At 45.9% G+C, this 17,653-nt stretch overlaps 1 protein-coding gene across 7 annotated transcripts in view; it reads right to left on the reverse strand.

Moving 5' to 3' along the window:
• The window catches only part of Atp6v0a4 (ATPase H+ transporting V0 subunit a4), a 63,584-nt gene that overhangs the window by 17,522 nt on the left and 28,409 nt on the right, over window positions 1-17,653 (reverse strand). For all 7 annotated transcript variants that reach the window (XM_046434219.2, XM_046434220.2, XM_046434222.2 and 4 more), the window contains 8 exons: window positions 16,504-16,630; window positions 13,551-13,633; window positions 12,149-12,242; window positions 9,722-9,934; window positions 6,598-6,748; window positions 5,654-5,793; window positions 3,981-4,138; window positions 462-555 (listed from right to left, as the gene is read on the reverse strand). In XM_046434219.2, the coding sequence (XP_046290175.1) occupies window positions 462-555; window positions 3,981-4,138; window positions 5,654-5,793; window positions 6,598-6,748; window positions 9,722-9,934; window positions 12,149-12,242; window positions 13,551-13,633; window positions 16,504-16,630 (1,060 nt within the window). The remainder of the gene's footprint in view (window positions 1-461; window positions 556-3,980; window positions 4,139-5,653; window positions 5,794-6,597; window positions 6,749-9,721; window positions 9,935-12,148; window positions 12,243-13,550; window positions 13,634-16,503; window positions 16,631-17,653) is intronic.

Genomic DNA, 17,653 nt, shown 5'->3' on the forward strand with positions numbered 1-17,653 from the left:
GGAAACTTGACTAGGAAGCCAAACCATTTACTCACTTATCTAATAGGCATAGTTTCCAGGCAACCAAGGGCTTTTTAAGGATTCTATCATTTTGTGTGTGTGGAATAAATGATGGAGAAAGAAGCGATGTTCAGGAACTGTGTGGAAAATGACCCAGGGGCTGGGAAGAGATACAGCTAGGGCACTGGCTTGAATCCAGCTCTGTGTGTCCCCTCCAGCATGGGGGCTGGGGTGCAGGGCAGTGGTAGAGTATTGGCCTAGCATGCATAAAGCCCTGGGTTCCATCCCCTGCGCTGCAAAGACAAAACAAAATAAAACAGGACAACCTCAAAGCAGAATATTCTATCTCAACATGAGTCTGCTAGTTTGACAGGCTCTGGTGCCTTCTTTCCCTCTATTCAGACAGCTTCTCAACAACACATTGTGCATCATAAATATGTTACCCAAGATGACATCATTACCGGATCAATCCCAAATGGGTATGGATTTCCAGAATACACTCCTGGCGTGGCTGGATCCAGCTGTAAATATTCATTTCCCTTCATTACTTGAGTGCTACAGAGAAAGGGGAAAAACATTAAAAAAAAAAAATCAACCAGAAATGGAAAAAAATACGATAGCCCCATCAGTCATGAACTTCCAGGTCAACCAAAGCCCAGCTGTTGGTAGGAGTCAACAGTTTTGTTCATTGAATCACTTCAGGCATGGGTATGGAACACCTGCTATGTGCCAAGCCTGTCTGAGGAGCCAAGGCTACAGAAGTTACCTTCTGCCCCCCAAGGAGCTCACCATCCAAGTTTCCAAAGAACTGATCGGGGTGTAGTAAAAAAAAGAAAGAAAGAGAGAGAGAGAGAGAGAAAGAAAGAAAATGAAAATGTGAGGCACACACCTGTAATCCCAGCAGCTCAGGAGGCTGAGGCAGGAGAATCACGAGTTCAAAGCCAGCCTCAGCAATTTAGCAAGGCCCTAAGCAACTCAGCAAAACCCTGTCTCTAAATACAAAAAAGGGCTGAGGATGGCTCAGTGGGTAAGTGCCCCAGGGTTCAAAACAAAACAAAAATTAAAACTGTAGGGAATCAAAAAAGAGGGGCAATTAAAAAAAATAAAAGAGAGAGGGGAAGGGATGTTGGGAGCATATAGGAGAGAAAGTCTCCCCAGGGGACAGCTGGGCTGATCATGAAGGATGAATGGACTTCTCACACACAGATTTCCACCTCTGTGACCTCAGCCCTAAATGTATTGAGCCTAGTGAACGTCTTTAAACCTGTGTCCCATCTTCGCCCAGATCATAAAATGCAACAGGATTGTAACCCTTCAGTAAGACTCCAGGGGACATGACCATTAGAGGTTAACTCTATAAGAGCACGCCTCTGTGGAAGGGCCCTTAGGAATGAGTATTTGAAATAATGAACTCCACAGGCTGCTCAGAAATAAATTCCCTCCCTTCTGCAACAAAACACTGGGGGTCTTAACCTAGGTATGGTGACACACACCTGGAATCCCAGTGACTCTAGAGGCTGAGTCAGGAGGATCACAAACGTGAGGCCAGCCTCAGCAACTTAGACCCTCAGCAATTTAGCAAAACCCTGTCTCAAATTTTTTTAAAAAAAGAAAAATTTAAACTAGAAATGTAGCTTAGAGGTAAAGCACCCCTGGGTTCAATTCCTAGTACCAAAAAATAAAAAATAAGGTGCTGGGTGTCTTCAATAACATCTGGGGTATCAGAACACCTCACCATGCTGCCCAGGCCCTCGATACACAGTCAAAGCAGCTGGCCCTGCTGAACCGTTCTGGACACAGCTACCCCTGACAGGAGGGAACTGCCCAGGCACTCAGCTAAGCCATAGTGTCTCCTGCTGAACATACACAACTTCACAGCCTCAGACCAGGCCACCTGTGACTATGATGGAGTTAGATAAAAACAAGTCAGACCCGCACACAGGCAAGAAGGACCTCGTCAAACCACAAGATGACCAGATGGCCCCACATCCTACCCTGGGCCAGATCCTCTCAGTCCTTCTAACCCCTCTTCCTGAAATACCCCAGACTCCCAGGGTACACCCAACTCAATGACCACGGCATGCTCCTGGTCTCAGGTCTTCAGCTGAGGGACTCGGTCAACTACAAGGAAGCAGGCCCAAGACCCAGGCTGTGGCTAGGGACCAAAATCAGCTTGCTTGAGTACTTCAGTTTGGATGGATGACTGCAATGTCCTTTTGCCTACCTGACAGTGAGGTTCTGCTTTTTACTATCAACAACACTTGGGCATGTGGCTGAGTGTCTCTCAGGCCAGGCTCCAGAGTCACTGAAGAGTCACTTGAATTGGGAAGAGGTCATTTGCACATGGGTAAGAGAGCCGCAGTCCTACCTGCATCTACAGAGTGACACCAGCCAGTTAAAAAGGACCTTTCACAATCATACTCTGGGGGAAATGAAATTTCATGTTGGAAGTTTGGTGAGATTATGTGGATTTAATACATTTCAAAATTCCTCTCTGTTTACAAGTTCTCCTAGGCATCTCCTCAGGATATTAATTATAATTTTAAAAAAATACAGACTTAGCTATCTGTATTCAATTTTATCCTTCATTTTTCTTTATCTTAATATTCCCATTCTTTCCTATAGGAAGTTAGGTCCATCAGAGAAACTAAAAGGGATGCTTTAGAACCCCCTGAATTTCCTTAAATAGAAATATTATAATCATCCCAGGCTTGGAGAGGCAGGACAATGTGCACCTCTGTCTTCACTTCTAGTCCTTCCTGTCAACTGGAAGTTCCAGAACCAGACAAGGAAACCTTACACTGAGTCAAAGAAGCCGGACAGACTGATGTTAGGAAAACGTCACCTATGATTTGTAGTTTTGCAAATCAGCCATGAATTACTGAGAGTGTCTCAGCCATGTGATTCATGCCACGTAGATTCCCTAAAGAGCTTGCGACTGGAGAGGCTGAGGAGGCTGAGGCAGGAGGTTTAAGGCCAGCTTAAGGCCAGCCTCAGCAACTTATCAAGGTCCTGTCTCAAAATAAAACTGAAAAAGGGCTGGGGATGTAGCTCAGTGTAAAGTGCCCCTCGGTTCCAGTACGGTGGGTGGGTGGGGCCTAAGAATCACGAGGTTGTCAGCATTTCTGATTGACATTTCTGATTGTAGTCCACTACCCTCCAGGGCTCTTCTGTTTTCTCCCAGTTCCTCAAACTGACCTCTCTCTCAAACTCTAAAATCTTTCTCCCTCCCCATTAGGAGTCCACATTCCTGAAGTGTTGTGTTTCCAGTCTGGTGACTGTTCATCTGATTAGCTGCTAAAACAACCGTGGGGTTCATGTGAGAGGTGCAGGCTGTTGGGATCCAGAGGGCTTCCAGGTCCCACTTTCCTGCAGCCCCCAGACCTCATTAGCTGCCCTCACCCCCCAACACCCATTCCCTCCCCACTCTGTCAGACACAGGCAAATACAGGAAGCTGGCATTGCAAAACTCACGTCTCCCTCTTTGCTTTTAACATTGAAATCAAGCTGTCCTGAGTAGCCAAAGGAAATGCTCTGCTAGAGTATGGAGCCTTGAACACTGGAAATTGAGACCATAGTTCAACATCTGTCGGGGCTTTTCTTAAAGCAAAGTCTTCATTCCAAAATGCCTAAGTTGCTGAGGCTGGCCTTCCACTCTACCTCCAGCCTCTACCATGGCACAGTATGCTTCAAATGCCACCATCTTTTCCAGGAAGGCTTTCTTCTATGATCCCTACCACTCGTTTTCCCAATTGCACCTGGAACATGGTTCTGGAATCATAAAAGATATTTCTGTGCATACAGTTACTAGCATAGTTACTGAAGAAGTGGTTCAGGTTTTGTACCCAAAACTAAATTATGGACTGAATTTGGAGGTGTGCCCTTAAGCAGTGCCAGTTAAGAACTTTCTGGACCATGAGGACAGCTGCTGGGGCTATCCGGATGACCAATGAGTGAGCCATCTTGTTCTACAAACTTACTTCCATGTGCCATTTCTGAACATGGGCTGGACACTCCAGGAGGAGCCGAAGATGTTGAAAGACTTGGAGAAACAGTCATTGTAGATCAAGCCCGTGTAGATGGAGAAGATGCCCATGAGTAGGATCAGATAGCGCCCATTGAAGAAGGTGTTCCAGATCTGGCCCCAGAGAGACAGAAAGAACATTTATCAGTGGACTCCACTGCAGATCTCAGAGAGGAGAGTGTTATCAGAAGTCTCCAGCATCACTAGTCTGGGGGTCCCATGGAGGGGACCATGTGACCAAGGCAGACACAAATAATCCAACGAGGAAGAGCACACATGCCCTGGTTTTCCTGAACTTACATGGGTGGATCAGAAAGTCCTAGGCTTGGGGATGTGGTAGAGCTTGGCCTAGCATGTGCAAGGCCTGAGTTCCATCCCCAGCACTGCAGACATGAAGGAAAGAAGTTTCTAGCCTGGTATTTTTTAACATGGAAACAAAAATATACAAGCTTCATACTCTTTCTTCCAGTGTCTACTTAGAAAGTGAACTGAAGCACAAGCCGAGGCCTCAACTCTAAGGAAGGGACTTGAAACTGGCTGTTGCCTCGGGTCCTTATAGAACACAGCACTGAGCTGGCCTCTGAGGGCTGCCTGTTCATGGCAAGTCAAATCTACACTCATCTGGGGTCTTGTGTCATGAGGCTGTCTAACTCACTGTGAAGAGGAGAGCCCTTTCCCGTAGCACTGCTTGAAGTGTGTCACTCATTCCAAGAAGTACCGAAGTGTAACACTGCAACTTGAGTTGTTTACTGTAGAAAATGACATCTGTTAAGCTGGTCATGGAAAACTGTTGGTCACAGGTTGACCTTGCCCACTGACCTTGCTTATGATTAACTCATAATGACCTCACCAGCTAGCTCTAATTGACTCAACCCATGATAAGAGTTTGTAGCTATTTTCATAATTCGGCTTGGTCAGATGTATCTCCATGAACACAAAGCCATTTACTGGTTAGCTGATAAACTTTGAACCAGTGCAGCCCCTGAGTTGCTTCAATCTTTGGAACACTGTAAAGGGACCTTGTAGGAAGCACAGAAACCTCAAACATGAATGAAGCCAAGCCTCAGTATTCAGGATTTCTCAGGGTCTCCTAAGAGTTCTGGCCACAGGCTTATAGAAAAAGGGTCTTCCATGAACAGATGCTTATGATATTTTATGTTAGAAAAAGAAGTTACAAATTATATGTACTTCTTGATGCTAATTTTTGAAAATTATATATTTGTGGATATTCACACACACAAAAGATGGAAAGACAGCCAAAAACATAGATTGTGATTTTTCTGAAGGCGGTTAGATTGTTGTATTTTCCTAGTTTTTACATAAATATGTAATGCTTTTATAATCAGAGAAAAGAAAATAATGCTAGAAAAAAAATTGAAGGGGGCTGGGGCTAAAGCTCAGTGATAAAAAGCTTTCCTAGTGTCAAACTATGGAAAAAAAATACTGAATGAGCTACACCAAATCATCCAAAGGATTGTTCTTTGCAGGGAGTTTTATGTTGAATTTTTCCTTATTTTCTCTTTGCCTCTCTTCCTTATTTTTAATGAGCACATGTTATTCCTAAGATGGGAACACGTTTTAACACTGCCTTGAGGAGACAGGTGAGACACCTGCTGGGCAGACACCCACCTCGTTGCTGCTCTTCTGGGACAGCAAGCGCTGCTCGTTGAGGACCATCCAGAGGGCTGCCAGCAGCATCACAATCCCATGCCCACAGTCTCCAAACATCACAGCGAACAGGAAGGGGAATGTGATAATGGTGTAGGGGGCTGCAGGGGGTGGGGGTAAGACCACAAGAGCCTGAGGCCTCTGATTGTCCTTTGGGCCCCTCCAAGCAAAGAGTTCTCCACACTCCACATCCTGGTTTCCCCACGTCTTTGTGATGGTCTTCCCTCCCCATCCCCACCCACAACACTTGCTTGGTTCCCAAATGCATGAGCTCATCCATGATCAGGGATTCTTATTCCCCAATTTTCAGATGCACTGTCCTAGAGAGGTTAGGTGACCTGCCCAGGATCGCAAAGTTTGAGGGGATTTAAAACCAGTTTTCCATCTGCTAAGAGTTCTGGCCACAGGCCCGAACTGTCAGAAGTGTCTTCTGTATTCTTTCCACCTCCATCAGGGACTCTCAACCCATGAGGCCCTGTGCTATGGTCTGAGGCTGGAGAAAGGCAGCACCATGCCCTGTTTGCATTAAAGGCATCTGGTCTACCCCTCCATTCTACCAACCAGGCTGCAAAGACTCCGCAGCATAGGGCATAAGAACCTCATCTACTTTGCACTCTCTCTTTCCTACATGATCACTAGAGATGACCCAGGTTGAACAGGTGAAGGAAACAGGAACTGAATTCAGTTGCCCAGTGAGGCTGCACTTCAAGGAGAACAGGTGCAGACAGACAACAAATCGCCAATTGGCACTTAGAGAGGGAAGACAAGACTGGGCATGAGGACACCACATAAGATTTTAGGGATGTCACAGTTTTAGCTGATTCTCCTCCTAGGTCCCCTGAGAAAGCATCTTAACCAATTTTAATTTTCAAGCTGTCCTGCTATGCAGCACATCTGGTCTTTACCTGGGTTTATCTCCCGGTAACTGCCCACACCATATGCATCAACAATGTTCTGGAAGCCAGCTGTGAATTTATTGGTCCTGTTAAAGGTGGGAGGGGCTGTTTTAGATTGCACTTCGGTCATGATGGGGACCATGGAGGAGCCACTTAGTTCCTGCAAAAAGAACATGTGACCCATGTGAGGAAGTGAGCCTGGGGCCAGGGCCAGCAGACCCCGTGTGACCCTGGGACACCTCTTGACCTCTCTGAGAATCATGACCTCATCTTCCCAATACTTACCTAATTCATTTTACACAGAGCTGTCTGGAGAGCGAAGTCCCACCTGAATCTCTGACGATCTCCATTCCCTCCTCCTGCCAACCAACGCCCACCTCGTGCCTCAGGTCCAGCTCTCTATGCTTCCCCTTCCCTTCACCTCCTCCCTCAAGAGCTCATCCACTTTGCTGAATGAACCCATCTCCTCCAAATGGCTCTAACCCTCCCCAAAATCTCAATTCTCTTCTAATGGCCTGCTTAGGCTTGCTAACTCCAATGTCTCCCCAACTTCACCAAATACAGGAGCATAAAACTGAACTCCTTCGCTTGTCCCAGGCTAGGTCCTCCTGCCCCTCTGCTCCTTCCTCAGAGCCTCCAGTCTCCCAGATTCCTGAAACTGTGCAATCGTGGGACTCGTCCCTTCTGATCCAATCGGCCAGTCCACTAATCAAAACTTGCTATTCCCCCCTTCACTACCCCTGCTCTCTGGCGTCTGCATCTTTTAAATGGCATTTGTCCTAATGCCCACCCTATAGCATTGTTAGAGGACTGAGGCTGAGAACTGAGCACTCACGTGTTAAGTCCCACTAAGTGGGCACATGGTAAGTGTCCTTGGGGCTTGGAGTGGTTGGAGTTCTCACAGCCAGTGTGCGTGTGTGTGTGTGGGGGGGGCGGTTATTGTATTGTGACATTATCTGATTACAGTGCATACCATCAACTCCTGGATGGCAAGAACTGAAGCCTCCTTTTCCTGTTTTTTGTCTTTCTTCTTATACATACTCTCTGCAGCCGACCTGCTGCCTGGTGCAGGTGACAAATGTTTACTGATGACAGGATGGTACCGCCATGTGCTCTCCCTATACACTTTTCCTTCCGATCTTCTACCCACCTAAGGCCTTCCACTCCTGTCTCAGAGGACTGAAGAAACTGCGACCCAGCCCTAAGCTGGGTGCAGTGGTGCATGCCTGGGTCCCAGGTACTTGGGAAGCTACGAAGGATGACTTGAGCCCAGGGGTTTGCCAGACGGGGCAATGTGGCAAGACCCCATCTCAAGACCTCATCCATTCCTGCCCCACCTCCAAAAAAAGCCAGTCCTAAGAGGCCCTATAGGAAGGTTAACTCCTTCATATCAGAATGACTTTGTTCCATTCAGACCCCAACATTGGAACACCACATCCCTGGTGGCCCCACTGTCTTTGCACTGCAGTGAGGTGTTTCTAAAAGGCAAACTGGATCATGTCACTACAGCAGGAGAATAAAACCAGGCCCCTCGAATGGCTGTGAGGTCCTTGGGATCTGCCCTGAGCCTCTCCTGAGCCCCCTGACCCCTCTTTAAACCTGCTGCAGCTGCCTCCAGGAGGCCTCCCCTGCTCCCCATCCCCCTGACCTGCTCTCTGACCTCTCCACCTTGGTCCAGCTCATGCACCCCTTCCTCCAGGAAGCAGCCCCTGTCCATCCCACTGTGGGGAAATGCCATTTTCAAACTCTACCTGAGCAGTTTGGGGATTATGATGTGGAGACATAGTTGGGTTTGGGGTTAAAAGAAACACTCCTCACATCCAAATCCTGCCTTCCGGGTCTGGCTCTGTGAGCAAGTTACTACTAGGCTCTGTGCCTCTGTTTCCTCATCTGTGCAAAGGGGAAGAACATAGCTCCTACCTCCTCATCCATTCCCACCACAAATCCTTTACCTTTAGAGGTCTGGCCTGAAAGCTCTGCCTCCCACCTGCCCCTGTGGCATCTCGGGAAGTCTGCTCCAATGCCACCTGCTCAGAGGGTTCTCTGGCAACAGACACCATGAGCTCCGCCTGCTGTCACCAGATATGCCACCTACCTTGAAGGAGAGGCTCCCACCCAACTAGTTCCCTTATCAGCCACACAAGCTGCCCCCACCCAGTCCCCAACGCCATGGGCTTCACCTCCTCACTACCACATAAGCTTATTCAAGTGAGGCAATAATCACATCTTCCAGCAAAACCAAAGGTCACCTCACCCTCTGGTCACTACCAAGCCTGCCTCTGCAGGCCCCCTGGTTCCCTCTGCTCCCAAGTGCACATCCAAGTGCAACCTTCAGGTGGGCCTGCGTGGCAGGTATTGTCCTTCTCACCTGGGCTCTGAGAATGTGTGACCATCAGTCTCATCTGTCCAGTGTTGGGGGCCATGTATCAGGCCAACATGTAGGATTTAGGGCAGGGGAACCTCCTTCGTCAATGTGGTGGATAGGGGAGCCCAATAAGCCCAGACTGTCTCTATTGCCCTCCTGCTTGATTTCCAGCTCACCGCTCACTACTGCCTGAAATCACATTCTTGTGGGCATGGACACTGCCCATCTCCCTTTCTAGAATGCCCCAGGGGCAGAGCTATGGTCTGCCCATGTGGCCCTAGATCAGTTCCCAATGCTCAGTGCATGACTAAGATTTGAATGCGAGAGCGATGAGAATAAAATGCTTGGTGCTTAGCACAGCTGCTGGACACCACGGGCAATCTGTTCCCTTCAGCTCTTGTCAAAGGATGCTTGGTTATTTGTCTCTCCAGCTACACTGTCACCTCACAAGCTAACGGATGATAGCTGCAGTTGTACTGTGGTATCTGCAGTCACAGCTCGCAGAGTGACAGGCACATTCGTGCTCAATATATACTTGCTGAAGATCAAAGAAATGTTGCATACTTGTCAAACCCTTGGAGCAGGAGAGGGGAGTTTCTCTCATGCGCCCTAACACTGGGTTAAGACCTGAAAATACAAAGATGGAAACCAACCAACCACGAAGTCACCTGCAAAGCTCAGAGGGCTGACAACCTCCAAGAGCCCCACGAAGGGACTGATGAGACCGATGTGACTCATCTGCCCCCTCCCAGCTCTCGTGCCACTCACCATGCCTTGCTCCAACGCCTTCTTGATGCGTCCAGCATCTGCCACTGGGAACCAGATCTCGGCGATGACGCACTGCTGGGTGACATCGATGTTGCACATGTTCAGGATGTGGTAAACTGCCTTCATCTTCTGTACCTTGGTGACCCAGGAGTGCCAGTTGGCAGCTGCTTCCTGCAGCAGGCGCTGGCGGTGAGATTCCGTTTGTGTGATGACCTAGGCAAAAGACAACACGCAGAGAGACAGGAACATGTGTGGAGGCATTTGACACGGGTGGGAGGTCCATCAGCCACCATGGCTTCCCATGTCCTGGGCTCCTTCCATGTCAGAGGAAGGAGCTCATCTGGACTTTACCTGTCACCACGAATTTATCCCCTATAGAGGCTACATCCCTGGGGCGAAGACCAAATTTTCCATTTCTTCTAAAGTCCATGGTCCTGTTGTTGTGGGTTGAATTGTGTCCCTCCCCCAGGAAGAAAAAAGATTAAGTCCTAAAGTATAATCTTATTTGGAATAAGATTATGGACACATAACGGCGATAAGATGAGGTCATATTCGATTAAGATGAGCACTGCATCCATGAGCCAAGGAACTCCAAGGGTTGCCGAAACCACCAGAAGCTAGAAGAGGCAAGGAAGGACCCTCTCTTGGTGACTTCAGAGGGCACACAGCCCTGCAGACACCTTGAGTTTGGACTTCTGGTTCTGTTGTTTTAAGCCACCCAGTTTACAGTAAGTTGTTGTAGCAGCCCTAAAAATTAAGACACGCTGTGATACATAATCCCTCTAAGAAGTGACAAGTTATTAATGTATGAAGGACTGAATGGATGATTTGTCCCACACAAGATGTATTTAATGAAATTAATTGTAATTCAATGAATAGGTGATCTTTTCAATAACCTTTACAGGTGGCTACTATAGTATTCTGTAAAAGGTACATCATGGATGTAAGATTAATGATAGCCGTCAGGCCCACTGAGGTGTCTTGAAGGGTCACTCAGCAGAATGAAGCACCCTGGTCACAGGACTTCCAGGAGACAAAGCCGCTCCAGCAGATAAAACTTGCCTAAACCTTAAAATGGAGCTCACTCTTTCAAGAACAGCTCATGTTCCCTCTATGAAAGAAACACCTGGTGACAGGCCTGGACTCAATACTGGTATAAGACAGGGATAGGACTCCCCAAACTCTGAGAACGGCCTCCAGGCAGAAAACCCCCTGCTCCACCGGTCATCTGGCCCCCTCATCTTCCTGGCTCTGCTACCCGCCTGCTGTTGGGATCCTCTTGTAAGAGCACCCCCAGAGTGAACCGCCTGGGTGGCTAAGACTCACTCCGCATCCTGATTAAACAGAAGACAGAAGTCACTGCTGGGGAAACTGACCAACTCGGGCCACCAAAATCCGTGAACACAGAGGCTGCCCAAGCCACGCTGACCTGGGCGTCGCAAGCATCGTGTCCTTCCCCTTCTCCCCGTTACAGCCTTCGTGAGCTCTACCGGGAGCATTCAGGGAAAAGGACTTCAAGCGGGATTACTTGAGGGAAACATCTGTGACAGTGACGATGAAGGAATAGAGGATTAAAGAAATTCAACACGGATTTTCTGGGAGGGTAAAGGAGCCTCCTGGCCCTAGTGTTTGCAAATGCAGACACCGCAAATTCCTAAACCCACCCATGGAGGATCTCACATTGTGTTGGCCTATGGTCACCGCAGGCAGGTAGTAAAATTTAAATGTAATTAAATAAAAAATAACCATTCAGTTCCTCCCTGGCACTAGCCACATTTCAGGTGCTCAATAGCCACATGTGACCAGTGACTACAGCACTGGACATTGCCAGCTACAGAACATTTGCATTACACAGAGTTCAACTCGACGGTGCTGGTCTAGAATATTCCATCAGATGGAATATTCCAGGTGACTTTAGTGGGCACACTCAAAGCCACTGTGACGGATGAGTGTTCCCATCACAGAAGCCCTCAGTGTCACCGTGAATGATGACACACTCTCAAAGAAATGAATTGGAGACATACAAGTATTCCCACGGCGAAACCAGATGCACTGTTTTTACAGACTTAGTTGGTCGGCTTAATTCAGTACGGGTCAAACTGGTTGTTCAACGTAGTAAGCTGGTTAGTTGGATCCTAGATTCCATCTAGGCTGAGGCAGGAAATAAAGGGTTCCTTTGATCAGATTAAGATAGGCTCCTGAAGGCTGGCTAGGGCTGTGGCTGGGAGCTGGGCGAAGCATTGCTGACAGGCAGTATCATCACCCCGGCTTATTGAACAGTTTTCTAATTGTGCAATTTTCTCCAGCCACAGGCAGAAGAGTGCAGCAAACATTCCAGCCAGCCTTCCAGGCAGGGCCTAGGCATAGGACTCAGAGAGAAAAGACAGAGGCAGCCCCAACCAGCTCACACAGGAACCCCTCACTCACTGTGATGAGATCTTCCAGCCGCACGTTGATCCCATCCAACATCTCTCTGCGCTCTGCAGCATGTTCTGGGCAGGGGTATATGGTGGCTCGAAACCTGTGTTCAATACATTCCATGGATGTGTGGAGGTGGGTTAGTGCTGCAGAGCACTCTGCAATCCCTTTTCTGCAAGGCCATTGTTGGCCCACACGAGTCAGATGGCCACCCTCTCCTACGACAACAGCTTCCTCTTTGGCAGTCCCAGAAATTGAACTGTGGTTCTGTTACATGAATGAACTTCATTCAAACCACAAAACCTGTGAGCTATTATGGAAATCACATTGTGGGCTTGAGCCCCCTCTGTTAGGTAGGAGTTCAGGGACACCAAGATGGCAGAGACAGAACATTAGAAAGAAGCCACTGGAGGACAGGACAGGAAAAGAGTCCCATCCCTATTTACAATAAATCCCATTACCATGACACTGAGGACATCACCGTGACAATTCCCACCACAGGTTCAAATTTTAAAATAATCAATGAAGGTAAAGTGGGCAATATTCTAATCACTATTATAAGGTAACTGATGGGAAAAATGGGGTAAGGTCTTCAATCAGGTCCCATAGGGAACAGAAGCTCCACAGTCCAGGCTACAAGATCTCAATTTCCAACACTGGAGCCTTGAGCCTGTCTCTCTCAGCCAGCCACTCGTTCTGCCCAACAGAGGGCTATCTACACCTTTCAGTAAAACTGTACTCTGTTACGTCTGTGTGTCTTGCTCAAGTCTTTGTTCAGGACACCAAGGACCTGGACTTTGATGGGACATCTCAATGGTAACACTTCTCCCTTCAGGATCTCGTGTATTATTGTCTGGGTAGTTTCTGACTCTAAGGGGCTGCATACAGGACAAGTCTGCAAAATCAGCAACAACTTAGCCATGTAGTTTGCTATCTTTCTCTTTCTTTTTTTTTTTGGTACTAGAGATTAACTTAGGGATGCTCTACCACTCAGCTACATCCCCAACCTTATTAATTTTCATTTTGAGACAGGGTCTCTCTAAGTTTCCCAGGCTAACCTCAATCTTGCAATCCTCCTGCCTCAGCCTCATGAGTGGCTGGGATTACAGGTGTACACTACCTGGCTTGTCTTATTACTTAGCAGCAGAAATGAGATATACCACATACCAAGGAATAAAGTGGAATGGTTAACATGTCTATTCTTAGTTACCTTTAAATGTTATTCAAGTTCTCTCTGTTCATATTCCCACAACTATAAAAGTCAGCTGCATTTTTAACACCACCATGTTAAATGTCATTCTAAACCCTACTGACCTCAAAGGAGCCCCAACCATGTACGTTCTGCATGACATATGTCCACCTGATCCTGACCCCAGTCACCGATGAAAGAATCATTAGCAATTTCTCTTACCCATCACAGATCTTCTTGACTTTCTGTCTGAGCTGCTCTCCTTGGTAAAATATGATGAATATATTCTTCTTAATTTCTTCTTTCTGGAAAATCAGAACAAATTTTCTTAAAGACCTTAAAGTAATAACCTCACTATTTGCTACACCAACGGGACCACACTTGGGCTTTGAATTCTGCTCTAAGCCCTCTACCTAAGAGATGGGATCACAAAAAAGAAAACATCCAGAAAGGGCATGATGAGGATACTGCGAGGCATACGAGGAAAACATCCAGCATCAACCCACGTACACCTGCACTTCAGGGATGAGTGTGTTTGATATTTAACAAAAGGAAAGCTGTGTTTAGTTTTCAACTCACACATTTGCTTGCTGTGCACGCTTGGGAATATTGTTTAAATTGCTTCATCAAGTCCAAGTTGGACAATTCACAGAAAAGAAGAATATGCATTCCACAGCATTTATGAAATCATTCAACTCTTACAGCAAAGAAATATGAACTGAATAAGTGTGCTCTCTCACTCTTAATTAACTTAAGGGAACAAAGGAAAAGTTACAAAACCCACTGTGGAAAAAGTGACGGCAAACCCAAGGAACTCACCACATACCACTCAGGGCACTGAGTCAGGTAGTGCCCCGGGGAGAGGTACTTGTCAGGACCCTTCAAGTGTGACAAGAATGGCCATGCCCTTGGGGCTGGGGTTGTGGCTCAATGGTAGAGTGCTTGCCTAGCACATGTGAGGCACTGGGCTCGATCCTCAGCACCACATAAAAATAAATAAATAAAATTTAAAAAAAGAATGGCCATGCCCTTTAAGCCAGTATCCTATCTTCCTTAAATTCATATTACAGAATAAATTCAAAAGAAAATAAAAACCCACATGCATAAAGTTGCTCATCATAGTATCTATATTCTGGAGAAAATTTGAAAATGAAGTGTTCAAAATTAGAAAGTTAATATCACATCAACTCAATGGAAATGTTAGGCATCTATTAAAATAGCCTCAAAATAAGTCCTCTCTTGGGCATTGTTTATGGGAGCAGGGGAGGAGTGGTGTGGGGTTTCTGAGCTGCCTGCTTTACATTAGGTCCAAAGATGCCTTCACCCATGGATGCTACCTTAGTCTTTTTCTGAATGTCTCATTTCCTGACCCACCAGAACCAGGGATTTCACGTCATGAAATCCATTGGGGAGCTCAGTGGTAGAGCACTCACCTAGCATGTGCGAGGTCCTCAGCACCACATAAAAATAAGTAAATAAAATAAAGGCATGTGTCCAACTACACCTAAAAAACAAATTTAAAAAAAGGGGGGGGGCTGGGGATGTGGCTCAAGCGGTAGTGCGCTCGCCTGGCATGTGTGTGGCCCGGGTTCGATCCTCAGCACCACATACAAACAAAGATGTTGTGTCCGCCAAAAACTGAGAAATAAATATTGAAACTCTCTCTCTCTCTCTCTCTCTCTCTCTAAAAAAAAAAGAAAGAAATCCATTGGGTGGCCTTCAATGTGGTCATCTTTTTCCAGATTCCAGATGTTTTTAAGTACTGTCTGTACTACCATGACATTACATTATGGCCAAGCATGGTAGTGCATAATCCCAGCTACTCAGGAGGTTGGGGTAAGAGGATCATAAGTTCAAGGTTAGCCTGGGCAGTTTAGTGAGGCCCTAAGCAACTTAGCAAGTCTCTGTCTCAAAAAATACAAGGGTCTGAGGATGAATCTTGGTGGTAAAGAGTCCCTGGGTTCCATCCCTAGTACCACAAACAAAAATAAAATTAAAAAAAAACATCATTATGAAAAACGATGATTCAACGTCAAATTTGAAAATAATCTATAGACATTACGGGTAATGATATCAAGAATTTTTCTCATATTACCTAAACTGAAGAGGGAAAGAGGAATCATTTCCATGCATAACAACCATATAAAATCATACCTGCTTATGGCTACAGTCTAGAGAAAAATAGTACAAGAAGAGACTAAGAATAAAGACATTATAGTGCTTTTTAAATGCTTTGTGTTTGTGTTTCCTTCTTATTTTAAATTTCATTTATCTTAATCATGAGAGTTTTGTTGTTGTTATTCTTTTTTTTTCTTCCTTTGTGGCACTGGGGGTTGAACCCAGGGGTGCTCCAGGGGAGCCACATCCCTACATTCCCAGCCCTTTCTATTTTTTATTTTGAGATAGGGTCTGGCTAAGTTGCTGAGACTGGCCTGGGACTTATTGTCCTCCTGCCTCAGCCTCTTGAGTTGTTCTTTATCAAATAAAACTTTAAATTAATTCTTTTAGCCTCTAATCTGGAAACGATTACACTCTTTTAGAGACAAGCTCAGTTTCTTGAACTAAAGAGTAAGTGGATTTCAACACTCAGTGGAAGGGTGGAGGAATCAATACCCCATGGGAATTAACCCTGTGACGCTCTCAGGGAAGAAGCCCCTAGAAGCCGGTCTTGCTGAAGCCTGTGGCGGTGGACCAGTACCCCGTGAGCATCTTCTGGAAGGCTGTAAGAGCTGCAGGCACCAAGGCTCTGCCCCAGCCCCACTGAGTCAGCGTCTGCATTTTAACAAGATCCCAGGTCACTTCTATGTGACCTGGATCTATGTTCATGGGCACACTGAAGTTTGAGAAACTGACCTAAATAGCTTCTTGGTGCTTTGTGATTAAGATACAGCTGCCACTCACGTAATGCTGGTACAGCTAAGTTTCTGGAGACAAGATAGGTACACGACTTGGAGAAAGGAATCAACTTTCTTTTAACAAGAAGGTGTTAACAAGACTCAGTCCTAGAGTGACCCCTCAAACATATAGAAAAAGGGCAAAAAGAGGAGATAGGAGAAAGAAAGTTCTGTGAGGTGCTAGTCTCACAGAACTAAAGACTCAATGTTTTGAGAGCCAGACTCTCATGACACAGTTCCAGGAATCTCAGCGGAGGCTTCCTGAAGCCCGGGCCTCCCACCGTGACGGGATCCTCCAGAGGCGTGTCCATCTCACTGAACTTCAAGTAGATGTTGCCCCGGCAGATGCGCCACAGCAGCCTCTCGAAGGAAGCCATCCTCTCCCTGTTAATCACTCCAGCCGTGAACCTGGGCAGCAGAAGAGGAGACATTACTGGAGCCCAGAGAGCAGGCTCTATGGCACAACTGCAGAAGGATGGCCCACCTGGCTCTGTAGGCTGGAGGTGTCTTCACACAGCTGGGGTCAGGGATCACAAGGCCAGCCCACATCCCAGCCCCAACTACCCAAGTCCCTTTGGACCTTCTGTTCTCTTTGATATTTTGAGGTGCTTTTTTTAAAAAAAAAAAAAAAAAATTATCCCAATACTCCATATTTACTTATTCCAATTAAAAATGTGATAGAATATTCAATATAGCATTGCAGCTCCTGGAAATAAGTGTTCAATAATGGTCTCTGTGCATTTTTACCAAAAACTTTTAATGTGTTAAGATGGAAACAAAAGATAAGGTACTGAGAATGAGATTGATCTAATGATGTTATGTGCATGTCCAAATGAATTCTACTATTATGTATAATTATAATGCATCAATTATAAAAAAAATTAAAGAAGGAAATACACATTGATTTTTATATATCTCTGTTTTTTCTCATCATTCAGATATTTAACAATTGCTGACACAAACTTCTAATACGATATTCAAAGTGGTGACTTTCACTGGTTTATCAGTTTAAACATATATTGATCCCGAATTACCATTGGATCAAAAAAAATCATTTTTTACAGTGCTGAGGATGGAACTCAAGGCCTTGTGCAAGTTAAGACAAGTACACCAAGCTACACCCCCAGCTCCAAATGTTTTCAGTAATTATTTATTCCTTTCACTTCAAATTCAATTCCTAGTGCCTCAAAAAGCAGGCCCTCAATAACTAGTTGAATAAAATATTAGAAATCCCAAACCCACAATGTTCAGGAATATCTTAAAATTCATCAATTTCACTTAGACACTGAATGAAATCCCCCCATTTTGCTTTTTATTGTTTTTTTTTTAATATTCTTCTAGATGTTGATGGACCTTTACTTTATTCATTTATTTATATGCAGTGCTAAGAATCAAACCCAGTGCCTCACACATGCTAGGCAAGTTCTCTAC

Source organism: Marmota monax, unplaced genomic scaffold (assembly GCF_021218885.2).
Source record: "Marmota monax isolate L192 unplaced genomic scaffold, Marmota_monax_Labrador192_F-V1.1 WCK01_AAM20220418_F8-fsc00122, whole genome shotgun sequence".
Lineage (NCBI taxonomy): Eukaryota > Metazoa > Chordata > Mammalia > Rodentia > Sciuridae > Marmota > Marmota monax.